A 19,323-nucleotide genomic window follows, 5' to 3' on the forward strand; every position below is an offset into this window, starting at 1 on the left:
TGTCAACATGTACTCAAAACATGCTGCAAGTTCTTCATCTGTTTTCGTTGTACATATTTTACAATTGAAGAGTGGCAGAGTATTAATAGATAGTTATTCCCCGTGAACCTTCACAGAAGCTGTCAAGGAAACCAATTATAAACCTTAACCGGTCAGTTTTAAATGAATATCGGCAAAATTCATTCCAACCATTTTATTCATTACATTTATGCTAGTTTCTACTATCGCAGTTAACTTTATCATCCCCCACTTTACCGTTAGAAATAAAGATCAGTTCATATCTCTCGCCTCGATTTACGCAATTTAACGTGTTGGTCTGAAAATTCAAAAGTGACACCGCTAAATAGTGTAAATGAAACAGTTATATAACTTATTGAAAGCCAAATTTTGTTTTTAGTTAAGCAAACGACTAGGCTTTTTTTAAATAAATTTCTTCTTTCGAAAACTGCACCTGACAGGCCCTATTATATTGCTCTTCTGCCGCAACTAAATCTATTACGCTACCAACACGTGATTGAATTACCCTGCCCTATTTGTCATTCCACATTTTAACTGACTCTAGCACCGAATTTTTTATGACCATAGTTGATACGATGCAACTTGTTTGCCACTTCTCATACGATGTCTTACGTCTTTTAAATTTGCAGATTTTCCGCAGAATAGACAACTTAATTTGAAATCAAACCTTTCTAACGTCGAACGAAGCCGTGAAACATTTTCTAATAAAGCACTCACCTCCAAATTGGAAATGGTTATTTGTTGAATGCTCTTAGTATTTGTATAGTCTTTGCGCCAATGTACGTAAACATGGATTGATTTACATTCTCTCATTTTCTCAAACTTGCCATCATTTTGTAGTTTACTGCAACTAATCAGGTATTCCAAACATATAAATAATAAACTCATAGCCAGACGTTATTTTTTGTTTTGTATATTCGTAAATGGTATACAAAAGCATAACTAAAATGACAAATTAAGAACCTAATATTACAATTACATTTGTGAAAAATGGAATTTTAATAGAAGGCATGGAAGGCTTACGTACCTCTTTGAACAAATTCTACCTCAGCAGAAAAAGAGATTTGTTGCACAATAAGCATAACTCGTCTGCTACGAATCTAGTTGACCCTAAAAATATTTTTAGGGTCAAATAGATTCAATTATTATTCTTATAAGGGTTGACGACAGTTTATATTGTATTGTAAGTCTAAAGAACTTCTAGAGAGTAATTAGCAGTTTATGTTACAACAATGATTTTAAAAACGTGCGTTTTAAGCCTCAAAGTAATAGTAATAGAGAAATAATGACTTATAAGCGTACTATGAACTACAAACCGTTAATTAGCGAGAAACACAATAAGTTAAACGAAAAGTGATTTTCATAGTGTCACAGGGAAACAAAAATAAATTTCTCACAATTGTAATTAATATATATATATATATATATATATATATATATATATATATATATATATATATATATATATATATATATATATATATATATATAATTGTAGTTTATAAAAAATTGTGCCCGTTAATTACGTTAAAAGAAGCCACCTTTTTAATTTTAGAAAAATTAAATAACAGTTTATCATATAAAAACTAAACAAAACTAAGTACACCTGAAGCAAAACAAATCTTAGAACTTTGCTTGTATCATTGTTATTTTCATTGGAAAAATAAGACTCACGTAATGGAAAAATCAGGACCAATCGGACTTTCTTTCATGGTGGTTCTCGCAGAATCTTTTCCGTAAAATTCCATGAAAATATTGCGATTAAAATGACATTGACGACAACTTTTGCATTTAATCTAAAATCATTTTTACGATATGTTGACGATAGTCATGCAAGATGTTTTAATATCAAACAAGCAAAACAATTCCAAGATATTTTAAATCAACATCCTGCAATACAATATATAATTGAAGTTGAAAATAAGACAAAAACGCTTAACTTTCTTGATAACATTGTAAATAACACAATAGGAAAATATGAGTACAGAGTATATCGAAAAGAGGTAATCACTAACATTCAAATTAAACCGCATTCAAATCACAATCCAAATATTTTAATAGTTGTAAACATCATTTGCAAAACGAAACAAATTTTTTAACTGACATGTTTATTGAAAATGCGTACGATGAAAAGCTATTGAGAAATATTACATACTAATTTCATCAAAAATGACAAAATAAAAACACAATTTCATCAGAATGCAATAATCTTTCAATAGTGTCTTGGGTACCAGGCCTTTCACCAAAACTTCGAAAAATATTTCGAAAAGCAGGATACAGAGCAGTATTTTAATCAAACCATAATTTAAGATCTTTATTAACATCAAAAACAAATCAAAGCTACCTAGTAACAGCCAGCCTGGAACCTATGTAATAAAATGCAACTGTTCTAAAGTTTACATAGGTGAAACAAAAATGCAGGTAAATACGCGGATGCATCAATATCAGAAAAGCATTAACGAAAATAAACCTAATCATTCTGCATTAGCATTTCATAAAACCTTTTGCAAAGAAGATATTATTTGAGAAAAAACAAGAACAATAAAGGTAGAAAATAAAAAGTTTGAAAGAAAAGTTAGGGAGGCATTAGAAATACAAAATACCATGTGCTCTGCGCAAAATGGCGCGATTAATCTCGACGAAGGCCAATATGTTAAAACTATGTTTTAACATATTGGCCCACTCAACCCCTTACGTCAATAGTAATTTTTATATACCTTTTTATATTTAATTTGATATATACTTTTTATATATAATTTTTATAACGGATAAAATTTATTGTAATATTTTACAAGCTGATGGTGCTGGTATCCATAACCCAGCGAAAATTTCCAATATAATAAAAATATTAGGAATATTTTTAGTAGCTAATGGGCAAGATGGCTTTTCAGGTAGTCACTCAGCAAAAAAACTTAAAAACTTAAAAATAGGTGACAACGAAACTTATTTACATCTTGTATTTTAAAAGCCCAATTGTAACTTTTTTAGGAGTATTTTTTGTGACTCGTGTTTATTTTGTGTTTCTTTAGTTAGATAAGTTGGTAGTTTCTAAATTTCTATAAAATTGGAGTCAGAAATCGCATTATAAATAATCGTACCCCAGTCACGTGACCAGATGACATATTTATGAACTTTTTATTTTAATTTTTATTCCAAATTTTTCTACTTTCAAAATAAAAATTCATGCAGGCGATGAATCATTATGATAACATGAACATACTGACAAAGCACTACTGTTACATGACTGATAGTTTCGCAATATCTTAGAGCTTTCACAACGTTCGCCATCTTGCCCCGCCTTCCCCAATATATATATATATATATATATATATATATATATATATATATATATATATATATATATATATATATATATATATATATATATATATAAATAAATTTTTTTAAGATCATATAAAATGTAATGACTGTTTCAAAAATAATTTATTTAGTATGAAGAAAAATTATATTTATTCGAAATCATACAAATGTATAACTTACTATATATTTGTAATTAAATAAATAATTATTTACTTTGTGAAATGAAATTTTTTTTCTAGTTATGCCTAAAATGTTTCATCGGATGATAGCGTTTAAACTAATCAATAAAGGACATGGAAATAGTTTGTTATTATTATTATAATTAACCTATAAGGAAAGATAAATTACAGCGTTTCAGAGTCAGGAAATCAATGACCTGGGTATTTATATACTAAATAATTACCCAAATCACTGATTTCCTGATTCCTTTTTCTTATTGGGTGATTATACTGATTGTATTGAAAGATACATTGGTGTTTTATAGAAAAATCATCATATTTAATTTTATTGAAGGAAAAAAAAGAGTTTAGCCTGTGATGCAATATTTATCTATTTTTACTAGAGAATTGCTAGAAGAGAATTTGTTTAACTAAAATTTAAAAAATAGTTTTTAATTTTATTTTGACAATTGTAAATGTGTAACTGTGGCAAAGTACTAAAATTATAAAAATATTTTGTAATAGCTTAAACTATTGATTAGGGCTGAGCTTTACTAAATTTACCGGTGAATTGGTTAAAAAAATGCATAATTTACCAATAAATATCGGTAAATTTGGTAAAAAATAAAAAAAATCATTTAAAGTCATGTTAAACTTTTATATTAAATCATACTAAACTTTGTTTCAAAATAATATTTTTATAAGATTCAATTCTAATATCTTTATTGATAATTTTTATAATGATAAAAAACGAGCTTTGGGAGAAACAAAGTGAATCAAGTAAGTTGTCATTCATTTTGAATCAAATTTTTGTCACAAATAATCCACCAGCAGAAAAGGCTCGCTCAGACTCAATACTTGTTGGAAAGGTAGTCTCCACTGCATTTAACAAAAGTTCAAGATTGGCAGTACTTTTTGCAGTAGCTTCAAAGACTAACATTTCTTTTGAAATGACTTTGAATTTGTCGTTTAAATTTTTTTTTGCTTAAATTGTTAGTGGAAATGTCGAAATTTTAATTCGATGCATTAGTGAAACTCGTTGAAGAGAGGCTTTTGGTTTATGTTTAGGATAAGTGTTGATGTTTATTGAATAAATATTTGGTTAATTTAGATGTTGATTAAATAAGTATATGCTTAAATAAGTTGATTGATAAATAATGAGTTTTATTTTGTTTTATTGTTAATAATTAAAGGTTAATTAAGTTGGTTGATAATTTAAAAAGGGTTTTAAAAATTTTATATACTTTTTTTTACATGTTGGTAGCGCGGTTGTCTCAGAAGCATGAGATTGGTGGTTCAAAGCCAGCTCTGGGCAAGTTTTGCAAGATCGGTTAGGAATAAGGTGGTCTGTGATAAGACCGTTAGGATTTCTTGGGGTATCTAAAAAAGATTTGAAAAATTCTATTATTTTTGCTATAAATTGTTGTCTAACGGTTGCCAACTTAGGAAAAAAAAACAAGCTAATATTTTGAACGGAGTGTCGCTTGGGAATTGATGTAACGGTCGATTGCGGACGTACTTTAATGTTTTGAATAGAACAAATTCGCTGGAAATATAATATATCCTGTGGATCAGTGGGGGCTTCAAATAATTGAACTGAAGCTAAGCTAAATGAATTTCAAAGTGTCTCATCAGAGTCAGAAGGAGGAGCTTTATCCAACAGGGTAGAATGTTATGCTCAACCTGACTTAGTAATAGTTAATGCTGACTCTTTGCGGCTAGTTGTCAAAAGTTAAAAATACCAAAGTATAATCATTTTAAAGGGACCTCTTCACATTATTTAAAACAGCGACATTATTGGGGTGATTCTAATAGAAAGCTTTGAATTTAAAAACCTTTGAATTTAATTTATCAATTTTTGCTTAATAAGGAAAAATTAGAGAAAGATTTCTTTGGTTTGGAACTCGACTATCAAGGCTCTCTACAATTTCCCTTGCTCTCTCTTGGGCATGACAGCAGTATTCAAAAGCGGGTAATCTTAATAAGTAAGGAAGGAACGGAAGAGACAGCAGTATTCAAAAGCGGGAAATCTTAGTAAGTTCCTTGTTGGAACGGAAGAGCTTAGAATTGATGGAGGAAGTTCATCGATTGTGTAAAACAGCATCAATCCAGCACAAAAAATTCTACATGAATTGGAAAAAGACATACATTCTTCTTACGAGTGGTATAGATTTAGAACTCCAGAAGCAAATCAATTCTGAAACAGCTAAATGGATAGCAATTCTTCGTTGAACTATGGATGTGACTCTTTTTTTCTTTCTAAAAATTTAGCTTTTCTAGGTGACTTATTGTAAAATTCTCTCAATATCAAATGGGAAAGAAAATGGAAACTTTTTCCCGGTATGGAGCTTATAGGTCGTCAAAATCCCGTCATTGCATCCCACTTGGAAGATGCAAGACGCCATCAACAAGAGGGTTCCAGATTGAGTGCCCAATACCTCCCTCCGTTGTCTCAAAATGATTTCATCAGAGAACGTGGTGGTGTCATCTGGAGTGCAACTGTTGAAGAAATTCTGATGATATCTACTTCACCATCAGAGTTGGTAGTACCTCCGATATAACTCACAACAAGTGAATAACGTTTGTTATTTGTTTTCACCTCTATGAAATAGAAAATAATTGCTGATGAATCAAAAAAAGCTTTTTTTTGTGATGAAGCTTTCGAGAAGAAGAAAGCAGTTGATATAAATAAAGCAGTAGATATAGTCAGGCCTATCACTGATGTGATTGCAACGCTAGGTTTGGATATTCGAAATTGTCGTGGTCAAGGATACGATAATGGATCCAATATGTCAGGTGCTAACAAGGGAGCTCAAACCTTAATATGGCAAACTATTTGGAAGCTCTGTACGTTCCCTGGAGCGCTCACAGTCTGAATTTGGCTGGTGTGCACGCAGTTGAATCAGCCATTTAGATCAAAGTGTTCGTTGGAAATGCTGAACCTTTGTATGTATCTTTAAGTACAAACTCTACCCGACTGAAGATCCTCACTGAAGCTACAGGAATTTCACTGCATAGACTTTCTATGACGTGATGGAGCTCTCGTACTGAGGTAATCAAAACCTTTTGCCAAGAGGCCGACAGAAATGTTGGCAGCTCTTAAACATGCAATTGAAAACCTGGATCTGAGCAGTGAATAGCTCAGCCTAGCAAGAGCTTTTAAAAATTGGTTACTATCTTTTAATTTTATATTGCTAATTGCGGTTTAATACAAAACCTTTACTGCTTTTAACAACGCTAGTCGTCTTCTACAATCTGAAGCCATTACCATCGATGACAAGCTATGTTTGATTGTACAGCTGCTGGAAGATCTTAAACGGATTAGGGGTTTCTGATTGCTAGTTTTTCAAAAGCTGTAGCTGTACCGCTAGGAATTGAAACTGAACTTGCTACTAAAAGAGAGCGTAAACTGAAGCACTTTTACGGTGAGGCATCAAAGACAGCTCATTTCTACGACAACTATGCAAAAGAATTTGATGTAAACATTTTTAATATTGGTTTAGATAGTCTGATCCAGCAGATTGATTTAAAATTTGAGGCAACCAGTATGGTTGGTAATATATTTTTATTCATCTGGTTAGATAATGATGATCTTTCTGTTCAAAATAAAGCTTGCAAACTTGCATGGTTTTATCCTAGAGATGTGAACAAAGAAGATTACATTAAAGAAGTCCGTCGTTTTGACAATACCCTTATCGAGTGGACACGGAAAAATCCGGTCAACTTTAAATTTAGATTTCTCTAAAACCATAAATGCTTTTTGTTTCATTATTTTTTATATTAAATGTGTTTACATCAATTAAGGTTTCAACTTAATTTTAAGAAGATTGATGGGCTGTTTGGCAAGAGATCAAACTTTATAGCGGTTTCATGCCATCTTTTCTCAGGTTTTCTTTTTTTCACTATATTGTTGACATTAATCCATTTTTTTTGGCAATCCTTTTTATTTTTCGTTACTCCACCTGTCTTACAAAGAACTCTTTTAATTATTGCCCAAAAGTTTTCAGTCTTGCGCTATTCAGGACAATTTGGAGGATTCGCATCTTTAGAAACAATTTTCACATTATTATCTTTGTACCACTGTAGAACTTTTTTAGAATAGCGAGAAGCAGCAAAATCTGACTCAAAAGAGACATCGGTATTTGTGTTTTTTTATTAATGGCAAAAATCTTTTTGAAAGCATTCTTTGATGTAGAGATCGACAGTCAAGGTCTTCTTTGTGACAAAACCAGAAGACTGCATACCACAGCTACAAATCACTTGCCACGCAATGAATATGGATACAAATTTTTTCAAATATATTTAAATTGATCTTCAATGGGTTTATCTTTGTTCTTATAGTAAAATTATTTACCAGGAAGTTGTGAAAAAGTTGCCTTGCAATATAGTTTGTTGTCTTTAATTATGCACATACTTACCCCGCCATTATTTTCAACCAACTATTTTGCGCGTCAAATTCCTTTAATTTCACCATTTAAGCTTCTTTCAGGTGTATTTTGTATTTTGAAATGCTTTAATTTCAGCATTTTTAAGTACTTTTTTGATATAAAAACGCAAAGTTATGAATTTTCTTGCTAGATCTCGATGTGACTGATTCGAGTTTCTTGCTATTAAACTGAGAATCGACTTTACATTTTTGGATTTATGAAAAGTTTTCTTTCTTTCGCTTCCAGGTCTTCTTTCAAAGCTTTGAGTAGTCTTGAACTTATGTATAATATCTATGACTGTAGATTTTAGGACATTTGCACGTTTAGCAATCAAGCAATATAAAGTCGATGGATTTTTGCAATAAAAATTCACAACTTTTTTACGCACCTCAACTTGTTTCCGAAACATTTGGCAAATTATTGATTTGTGAGCAAAAGTTTATCAACACAATTAAAGATAAGTAAGTAACACAATTAAAGATAAGTAAGTAACACAATTAAAGATAAGTAAGTAACACAATTAAAGATAAGTAAGTAACACAATTAAAGATAAGTAAGTAAAGTTTAATTAAAAAAAAAAGAAACAAAAAGCATTTGTAGTTTTAGAGAAATCTCAATTTAAAGTTGACCAGGTTTTTTCGTGTTCACCCGATAAAACAATTTTTAAGCAAGAAAATCCATTGGAGCTACTCAATCAAATCTTTAAGAAAAATTTTGAAGTCTTTTTCCTTACATTTGCATTATGCTCCGGATTTTCAACACTGTTTCTGTGTCAGTTGCTTAGGAAGAACAATTGTTTAGTAAACTGAAGATTGTAAAAAACTCTCTCCGTTTGACCATAGGCCAGGATCGGGTTACTGATCTTTTGATTATTTTGATTGAAGAAGATTTGGCTAAAAAGGTAAGCTACAACAATGTCATTGATATTTGGACGGCCAGAAAAACTCGAAAAATTCATTTTTAAGTGCCTTATTTACCTTTCTAGGAGATTTTGTTGATGACATTTCGTTAGTTGGTTTTAAAACTAATATTTTGATTCATATTTCAGTTTTAATGAATGAACTGTTTCTCAATCCAGAGAATTAGTAGTAACGCGTTAACAAAAACTTTAAATTTTGTAATTTCTTGGTTTGAAATATGGGCGCCGTTCTTCATTTTTGGCTGGGCACTATTGGTGCTCTCAAAGGTCCTGGTTCTTTAATGTTGGATAACCATTCTGGATTAGAAAGGTATCTTATCAAGCATACAAGATAACTTTGCCTTTTCTCAAAATGTTTTTTAAAATTTGCCTTTCTTCAAAATACTTTAAAATTGCACTCAACATTGCAATGCAGAGAGTTGAATCTCATTGTTTCAGTACAAAAAACTTAGAAACTTCCTCAGCAGTAAGAAGAGTTGCATCCCGTCGGTAAAGAGTTTCAGCTGCCTATTTGACTGGTTAAAGAGCTGGAACAATATCGTAAAAAATGTTTGCTTCATCATCAATGCAAATTAAATGTGGGAAAACGTCTTTCAATAATTTTTTAATTGAATTTTTAGCTTTTATAAACTGTGGAATCATTGAAAGTAAATTGTTTCAACTTGTTCTGCAGTTAAAGATAAGCGAAACTTCTTTTCTGTGCTGTTTCTTAATTTCTTCTTGGAGGACGTCATTTCTGACCGGATATTTTTGAAATAGGTCAAACAATTTTTCTGACTTTTGTGACGACAGATTGCAAATATGATTTTTGTTTTGGAATTGGAATGTTTTCATAGAATTACCAAGAAAACTGACTTGGTGTCAGAATTGGATTTGTCACTGATGACTTCATCTTCGTCGCTTGTTACTTGCAGTGTGTTAATAAAGATTTTTGAGATAGGCTTATCGTACAGAACATCTTGAACTGCCAAATGTACTCCATGGGTGTAACACGTTTGATGCTCAATTGGAACCAGTTTTCTAAACTTAACCATAATGGAAGATCCATATGTAACTTAGCAAACAATGATGTCGCTAATGTTTACGTACATTCGAACACTTTTTCTGTGACAACTGTTGCAACTTTTATAATCTTTACTATCACTGTTAATCGTTGTTATTACAACTATTATTTTTATTTACTCCTACTTGATTTATAATAATTATTAGTATTCTTTTATTATTATTGAATTTGAAAGGTGTTTACTTCATATCACTACCTATTACTACTTGTTAATAACCTTGATGTAACAACTTTATTCAGAATATATTTGATTTGATGAATATAAATTTTCATGTACCTTCAATTTTTCAAAGAATTAAACTCAACCAGTGTAATTAAAAAGTGGTTTCGAATGTTCACTATCAATTTAAAAGTGTTTTTATGGTCATATCTCACGCCAGCTGCAAACTTTTTAACTGACTGAATTCGTTGCTATAATTTTCAAGAAAACCATTTCTTCAGTTCGTTACTTTGGGAAAAAAGTTGAAATTTTAGACTTTTTTGATTTTATTGCAGCTTGTTTTTTTTTGATATTGTTGTTGTTGTTGTTTTTGTCAACTTTTCCCGTGTAAGTATTGTAAAAATTATTATTTATCGAAATTTACCGACATAATTTTATCGGTAAATTGATAACACATTTTTAACGAAATCCCGGGAAATTTTCAGCAAAAACTCAACCCTACTATTGAAGCAAAGTATTTTAACCTTAATATTAAGCTTACTTAAGATCTGTTTTTCAATAACTTAATTTATTGTTATATATTATTTACCATTAATTAATAAATATTCTGCTATAGTCTAAATTGCTTTGTTAACTCTATTATCTTGTATTTATTTTAACAGTAATAATATCACAAAAAAACTAAAAGTTTTCAGCAAAGACATGCAAAAGACCTTTGCTGCTGTTATTAGCATATTATCATAGCAGAGCAGCAGTTATTCACTATAAAATTTTAAGAGCAACACTAGAAAAATGTTTTGAAGCAGATTACTTTGAATCATTTTAACTTAAAATACTTAATATGATAATAGTCATGGCTTTTATCAAAATGAATACAACTTGTTAACAAAACAAAGGTCTTAAAAAGGACAAAAAATATACAAAGGGTCCTTGAAATGGTCCATCAAGCCCTTAAGGAGCGTCAACTAATAAATTAATAAGTAGTAGTAGTAGATGCCGCCCGAAGACGACGAGTGTGTGTATTAATAACACACTTAGACAGCCTTAACTACATCTTTAGGTAGTTTATTCCATGGTTTTGTTATTCTGTTAGTAAAGAATGAGTGTCTTAAGTTGCACTTTGTTTTTTCGCGTTCAAACCTGACACCGTTTCCTCTAGATATTTGAAAATCATTAGGCTTGAAACCGTTTAAAAAGTCCACATTTTCAATCTTATTTAATAACTTATAAGTCTGGATCAAATCTCCACGAAGTCTGCGTTCACATAATGGGCTGAGGCCAAGAATCTCCAGTCTTTCCTCGTATTTCATTTTTGCCAGAGTCGGATTGAGTCTCGTAGCCCTGTGTTGAACTTTCTCGAGCAGTTCTATTTCTCCTTTAAGCTGAGGGGACCACACTGGAACCGCGAATTCAATTATTGGGCGAACAAACGTCACGTATAAGACTTTAAGAGTCTGCACATCCAGTTTCACAAATGTGTTTTTAATCATTCCCAGCATTTTATTTGCCTTCGAGCTGCAAGATATAATTTGCTGTCTCCATTTCATGTTTGCTGAGAATAATACGCCTAGATCTTTTTGAATAGTAGTTTGTCCTAGGACAACATTATCCATAGAATAATCGTGTTTTGGATTGTTACTTCCATACTGTATTATTTCGCATTTTTCTTTATTGAATTTCACTAACCATTCTTTAGACCATTCCCAAGCACTGTTTATATCTCGTTGAAGACTGTTTATTTTCTCTATTGAGTTCACATCGATCATTATTTTGGTGTCATCTGTATTTATATTTTTTATAAAGATTTCTGATTTTTTATATATTATATTAAGCCAACATCAAATATGATTGGGATACTTAAAGTTAGGTAAGTAAAAATAAAAAATATTTACCCCTTCACCACTTCACACCTTCACTTTTTAAATAAATGAGTGGAATGAGAGATAAATGAAAGATCAGGAAATTATTCTAGTATTCCTCCAATACACCTTGATGCAGTAAAAACGTTAAAGTTTTAGATACCAATAAGATCAAAAAAAAAAGTTTAAACTGTTCTAGTAGTTAAAAAGTATTTATGTTGACACATTAAAAAGTAACACAGCAAAATATGTTCATATAATGCAACTTTTGAACAACGTGGTACAGAATTTGGCAAAAAAAAAACGTTCCCTTAAACGGCAGATTTACGCATACCTTATTCATGCTTTTGATGTCTCTCTGATCCGCCAGTTATTCTAAATGTATTTGCGGGGGAAAAAAACTTACTCACACACAGGGCTGCACCAACAGAAGCGTGTAAGGAGTGGACACTTCAAGATTTAGAATATTCTGTCAGTAAATTAGTAAATTTTTTTAAGTTGCCGGTCAAAAACAAAAATAGACTTCTTAAAAAAATGATTGGTAAAGTTAGATTTTGGACAGCCACACTCCCCTTCACTTTTCACTTCATGTATTTGTCGTTCGGTACGGCCCTGCGGACAATCTATTCTTCCACTTCATACTAATTATTCGCATTTTTATTAACTTCTCAGTATTCAACAGTGGCACATTTTTTTAAACTAAAACTATCAATAATAAAAGCACTTATGCAATTACATTTTGGAGTTCACATCTTGTGAACTCTAAAAATATAAATTTAAGTTAAATATCATTTTTATTTTTCATTTTCAAAGTTAAATATATAAAATACTCTTTATGTAAATAACTTCTTCATTTCAGAAAATACATTAGAACATTCAACAACCTTGCTTAATCTCCAAAATCTCCTAAATGATTTCATTACAGGTTTTGAGTTCTGCTAGTCTACTAATCTTAGTCAACCTTCTTTATTTAAATTAAACTATTCATTTACTCATTACTTTATATTAGCTACCTACTTTGTACTTATCTCAAGTTTATTTGTATGTATCTAGCTTTTTTAACGCCACTTTCTCTGCGTAAGTTTACGCAACGGTTTTCGAATTATTTTATTATCGCAGCTTTTAAAAAGGTGCGAAAAAAATTCGAACGTTGATTACAATTTCACATCTTTACCAAATAAACGCATTTTAATCGATTTGATTAGTTGTTGCTCTTTCAGAAGTTAAACTTACAAAAAATCCACCTTTAAAGGTGAAATTTCCACAAGTGAAACTTTCAAAAGAACAACTAAAAATCAGAGTGACAAAAATGCGAAATTTTTACAATATTTCCGACTTAAAACAACTTTTTTTTAATATAAAGAAAAATCCATTAATTTTACGCTAAAACTTTAAAATTTTTAAAAATAAGTTTTTTTTAAAGATTTTAAAAATTAAAATCAAATCGTGTGTTTGCTGTGATTTTCAAACGTTTAGGGATGGTAGTTTGAAAGCGTTTTGTACCAAGCTTTGAGTTAAATAAATAATTAATAATTAGAGACGTAGTGATTGACAAAAGCTGATTGTGGCTAATGATAGAATGTATATATATATATATATATATATATATATATATATATATATATATATATATATATATATATATATATATATATATATATATATATATATATATATATATAAGAGTAATATATTAGTAATAGCTTTTTAATATACATATATAAGATGTGCCTGATATATGTCCACTGCCCGGCAAAAGTTTCAGGTCACTCGGCAAAAACAAAAAAATTATATAAAATAAATAAACTAATGTAAATAAATGCAGAAAAATAAAAATTATAAAAAAAATAAAATAGTTACATTTAGTCTACTTTTATTACAAACTATTTTTAACCTTTTTAGACATACGATAAAAATAAACAAGTTTATTATTAAAAGTTATCAAAAATTTTAACTTTTTTCCGTGTAAATATCCACTCTTTGCTTTGTTTACTGCACATGCAAGTTTTGGCATACGTTTAATTAATTTATCTAAATAAATAAAAAAAATTTCACAACCCAATTGTTTCCATAGCAACTCGATTGAATTGAGGTCTGACGATTGCGGCGGCCACACTATAATTTTGAGTTTTCTGCAAGCTTCTTTTTTCTTCGAAATAGTTTGTACAGTATTTAGATCTGTATTTTGGGTCATTATCCTGTTACATGTTGAACCTGTGCACAATGAGACGTTTACAACATGGTATGATACTTCTACACTATATCTTATGGTATCCCTTCTTGCCAAGAATTCCATTTAATTCCACATGATTGCCGATCTGATTAAAATCAATACAGCTTCACACCATTACTAAACTTCTACCATGTTTGACAGTTGACTGTATATACTGTGGATGGACTTTTTTAGTAGCTGCTTGTCTCATATAGATATGTCACTTTGTTCCAAAAATAACGAACTTGGATTTGTCTGTCACAACACATTTTGCAAGTCTATTTCTGTCTAACTTTTATGACCTAGAGCCTAATGAAGTCTTTTTTTAAAAAATTACTTTTGAATGAGATTTTTGAACACCTTTCTACCGTTCAAGTCAACACTTTTCAAGCGATGTTGTACAGTTCTTTCTAAAATAATTTTATTTTGAGCGGAATTGAAGTTAGATGTCATTTCTTGGGCTGTTAATTGCCTATTTCGTTAACATAGGAGTATAATTGACTTAACTTTAGCCTTTAATATTTTACAGGGACGTCAACTTTTTTTCCTGTCTTATTTGTATCAGTACATTTATTTGTACCGATGAATCACTGAATGAATCGCACACTATTGATTGCGAAATTTTCAACAATTTTTGAATATATCTAGTGGAACAACCATCATTAGTAATGGCAAATTTTCCAAAATGATAATAGTATAACATGCATTGAGTGATACATTAAATTTCTTTGATATTTATAATATTCTTAATATCTGGAAATAATCAAAACGTATATTTATATATTGGAAATTAAAAAATATAAATTTAATTTAATTCATCAATAAAAAAAAATTTATCTGTTAATTCACTATATAGTAATACTTGGGAAAAAAATTCAATGAAGATAATATTAAATTTAATTTATAATTAAAAAACAGGTATTGCAAACTAATTTATTAATTCAATTTATTATATAACTGGTGAAAAAAAACGAACGAAATTGAATTTTTTTGAAAAATACAAATTTTGCGATCAAGCATGTTTTAGCAAGTTTTTAATAAAAAAATGAAGAAAACATATATTTTGCATTATTCAATTTAACTATTTTATGACTTACAATTTTAAAATTATATCTAATTTAATAAAATTATATATATAAATTATATACTATTTTATGACTTACATTTTTAAAATTTAGTATTAATTATTATTAAAAAAAAAGCTATTAAATTTAAAGTGACAGGAAACTTTAACCAAACAATGTATAATAAGTACCTAATATTAAATAATTCAAAAAAAAGAAAAAAGAAAATCCCACACCAATCTTACATCACTTTGTTTTTACTGAAAGAAGCTTTTTTTAAATATGGTTGTTTTTTTTTTAATTAAGAAAATTTTTATATTCATTTTTGGATATTTAAATAAAACTGATATTGAGCTTAAAGAGATAAATATATAAGTTTACAATCAATGTTTGAGATTAGATAACAAAATCATATCAGCAAATGAAAATTACCTAATCCAAAAAAAGTTGTATAAACTATAACATTTTATTTACGTTAAGGTGTTAACATGGTAAAAAATAGGCATTAATTGAAATTCTTTGAAAATTTCAAAAGCCCTAATTTTGAGGCCTTTAGAGTGTCTTTTTTTATAGAAACTTAGTTTGATTTAAAAAAAGGTTGATTCAAGTAAAATTTACCCTTTTAGATAAAAGTTTTTTTAGCTTCAAGACCATGGCAACCATAAAGAGACATTTGCTAGTAGATGTACTTTGTTGTTTTTTTTTAGATATTACATATTTATATTCATATCTAATATAAATTATATCTTTTATATACATTATACATAGGAAAAGACGAGAGAGAAGAAAGCGAGAGGGGTTTTAATTATTGGTAATTTAGTTTACATTAAACAATACATACAATAAATATTAAAAATATAAAAAAATGTTATAAACCTATAAATCCAGGTTGACATGTGCAAGAGTATGAACCAGTATTATCACGACACTCAGCATACTGATTGCAATTATTTACTGCGCCTGGTCTACATTCATTAATATTTGTACACTTTGTTCCATCTCCTAAAATAAAATGTTATTAAAGTGTCGAATAAATTTTAACAGTTATATTCTAATGATTTTGTATTAATTAAATTGTTAATACAAATAATTTATTGGATAAATATGGCAAAACTAAAAATAAAATCATAAAATTGTTTTCGAACCTAAATACCCAACGTTGCAAATGCATTTGTATCCACCAATTGTGTTTTTACAATATGCGCCATCTGTACATATTGGTTTATTGTGTAGAGAAGGAAGTAAGCATTCATCTATGTCTTCACAATAATATCCATCTCCTTGGTAGCCTCATTAAATGAAGTAAATAAAATTTGAAAAATCATATAATTTATACATAAAGAATGCTATAAATATACAAACACATTTTTTTGTTGAATATATGAAAAGCAACATATCTTTTTTAAATTTGTATCGTATGATAATTTTGATTTTTTATTATAATATAAAACAAAGTTACATTATAGATATCTTATCATTACAGATATCTTATCTTAAGTAATTATATTTACTGGCTGCCCGCACCTGTAAAATACGGGTCTTGGTAATTATATTCAACACACCCTATTTTTATACACATTTCTAACTTCCTAACTTAAATATTTTTTTAGTAAGCGATAGAAAAATTTATATATATAAGATTAGATAAAAAGCCTCTTGTTCGTTTAAGAGTGATCGATATAATGTAAATTGTTTACGAAATAAATCTTTATTTATAAGATTGTATGAAAAAATATAATATTGTGGCAATGGCGGATTGAGGCTTAACGTTGTGGGGGAGGGAGAGTAGGCCGGGGGAGTGAGTATGGGGCAACAGGGGTTGGGGATGGCACACAAACCCCCAGAAATATCTTTTTTTTTGAGAATGGCATTTGCGATAAATATATTTTATCTATTCTTTTATGTTCCTTTTATCGTAACTATTAGGTACCTCTAAGACGTCTAAAGCAATTTGAGTTTGCTAAGTTTTCTTTGATAAACAATTATTGTTTAAAACAAAAAAAAAAGAAACATTTAATATTATTGCAAGGGTTTGGTTATTTAAAAACATATTTACACTATACATATTATCGAAAGCAAGCATTAATAAAGAAATTTACTTTACTGCTAGTTTATTTTTTCTGCGAGACTTTAATTCCAGCTGGTACAGAATTTTTGTTAAACGTCTTAAGAACATCATACGGTCTTCTGTCGACTATAAGACGTTGTATCGGCGTTATACGGACGTCTGTGCCCGCTGGGTTGAAGTAAAATGATTTATTGATAATTCAAAGTCTATGCTCTCAGCAAGCTCACATTCAATTAAAATTAATGTCAATCCAAAAAGACATTAATTTGTCATTGTTGATCACAGATAATTTCTTATAGTCTTTAGTCTACTAAAACTTTTCTCATTGTAGTATCCGTCACTGTACAGTCACAGTATCTTTGATACAACGAACTATGTTAAAAATGCATTGGTTGTGTACATTATGATTATAAGAGATACTTTCTTAAAAAAAAATGTCTTCATTTTGTATTTTGCCATAAATGAGGGCAAATTTCTAAAGCAGTTGTTTTAGCAATGGTTTGATGTTACCTAGTTTTCTATCTCTGTTTAAAATAAACCCAAAATTTTTTAATGACAAACTTATACTTTAGGGGCTGGAATAGGCAGCGCTGCCCCCTTCCCCCATTCAATTTTAAAATGTCATCTAAAGGTCGCTATCTTAAAAAAATGGTGTTTTTAATAATTTTATCAACTTAGAATTTCAATTACTTAAAAAATAATTAATTTTATGTTATGTTACTTAAAGTGTATAATAGAGATTATCAGATTTGAGAATGAAGTAGCACGAAACAAGATGCTGTCTTCAGTAAAGGAACTGTCAGCAATTGAGGCGTACAAAAGGGTATATATACGACCAGATCGCACTCTCGGTGAGTAAGCTGAATTTGCATAATTAAATAAAGAGAGAAAGGAGGCAAACAAGGACTTGCAACGCAATAACAACCTAGACCACCCCTTTTGATTAGAAGCGTAATACTGTTGTGTATCAATATTATTACAACAAAAAACATTGGTAACCGCAAAGTTCACCCATTTATCAAAAAAAGCATTGCCAAGCAGGCTCGGAGGGGCTCATACCAGCGAATCTTATAAATCTAATCAAAAGTTGTATGTAAAACCTACTACATATTTCAAGCAAAATAGTAAGACTAACTATAAATCAATTAATTTCTATTCCATTATTTGTGCGGCCGTGACGCGAAAATATATCCAAAGCTCGTTTCGAACCTGGATCACCTGCTTATAAAGCAAGCGCTTTATAAGCAGGTTTCGCGTCACGGTAAGGAAGGAGGCGTGAACTTCCTGGTTAAATGCTCTTTCGCGGTGCTCTGTGAAAAGACCGTTTGGTCTTTTTGGGGCACCTAAATAACAAAATAAAAACATTAAAATAAAAATTACACATTACACCAATGCTACCGAACTTTCCGCACCCGTTTTGACAAACAAAATAGATGTTATTGCTATTTCAGAGACTCGGATTTAATTAGAGATAAAACTGGAGTAGGAGTTGCTATTTATGTAAATAAAAAAACTACGAATATAGAAATAGTTAATCCGCATCTTAACAATAAAGATATTGAACAAGTCTGGTGCTCAATAAAATGTAACAATTTTCATTTAACTGCTGGTTGTATATATCAACCACCGAACTCTACAACCGATTACTCAAAACCAATTTTTAACTCAATCAGAACTGCTTCAGAACTCAAAAGTGACAAAAAATACACTGATCTCATTTTGGTAGGATATTTCAATTTCCCAAGCATAGAATGAATTGCTGACGGTGAACAATTCATTCCAATGAAAACTCACCAGAGCATGAATTTATTAAGGATTTAAATGATTGTTCTCTGTATCAAATAGTAAATTTTCCGACATTCAAACAAAGTGGTTCTGTTGCTGTAGTTAGCAACCTTGACCTTGTTTTAGTTTCCAATATAAATTGCATTGATTTTCTTCAATGTGGTCCACAGGTAGGTCACTGTGAAAAAAGAAGATATAATTATTCCATCATTTGGCAATATTTAAAAAATTTTAGTGACAGCAAGATATTCATATGAGATAAATTTTGG

The 19,323-nt window shown here is 29.8% G+C and overlaps 1 protein-coding gene across 1 annotated transcript in view; it reads right to left on the reverse strand.

The window, feature by feature from the left end:
* The window catches only part of LOC105845741 (uncharacterized), a 67,623-nt gene that overhangs the window by 18,323 nt on the left and 29,977 nt on the right, over positions 1–19,323 (reverse strand). The window contains exons 3-4 of the mRNA XM_065810503.1: positions 16,347–16,490; positions 16,078–16,203 (exon numbers count right to left, since the gene is read on the reverse strand). Of these exons, the coding sequence (XP_065666575.1) occupies positions 16,078–16,203; positions 16,347–16,490 (270 nt within the window). The remainder of the gene's footprint in view (positions 1–16,077; positions 16,204–16,346; positions 16,491–19,323) is intronic.

The sequence above is a fragment of the Hydra vulgaris genome, chromosome 11 (genome assembly GCF_038396675.1).
Source record: "Hydra vulgaris chromosome 11, alternate assembly HydraT2T_AEP".
In the NCBI taxonomy this organism is placed as follows: Eukaryota; Metazoa; Cnidaria; class Hydrozoa; order Anthoathecata; family Hydridae; genus Hydra; species Hydra vulgaris.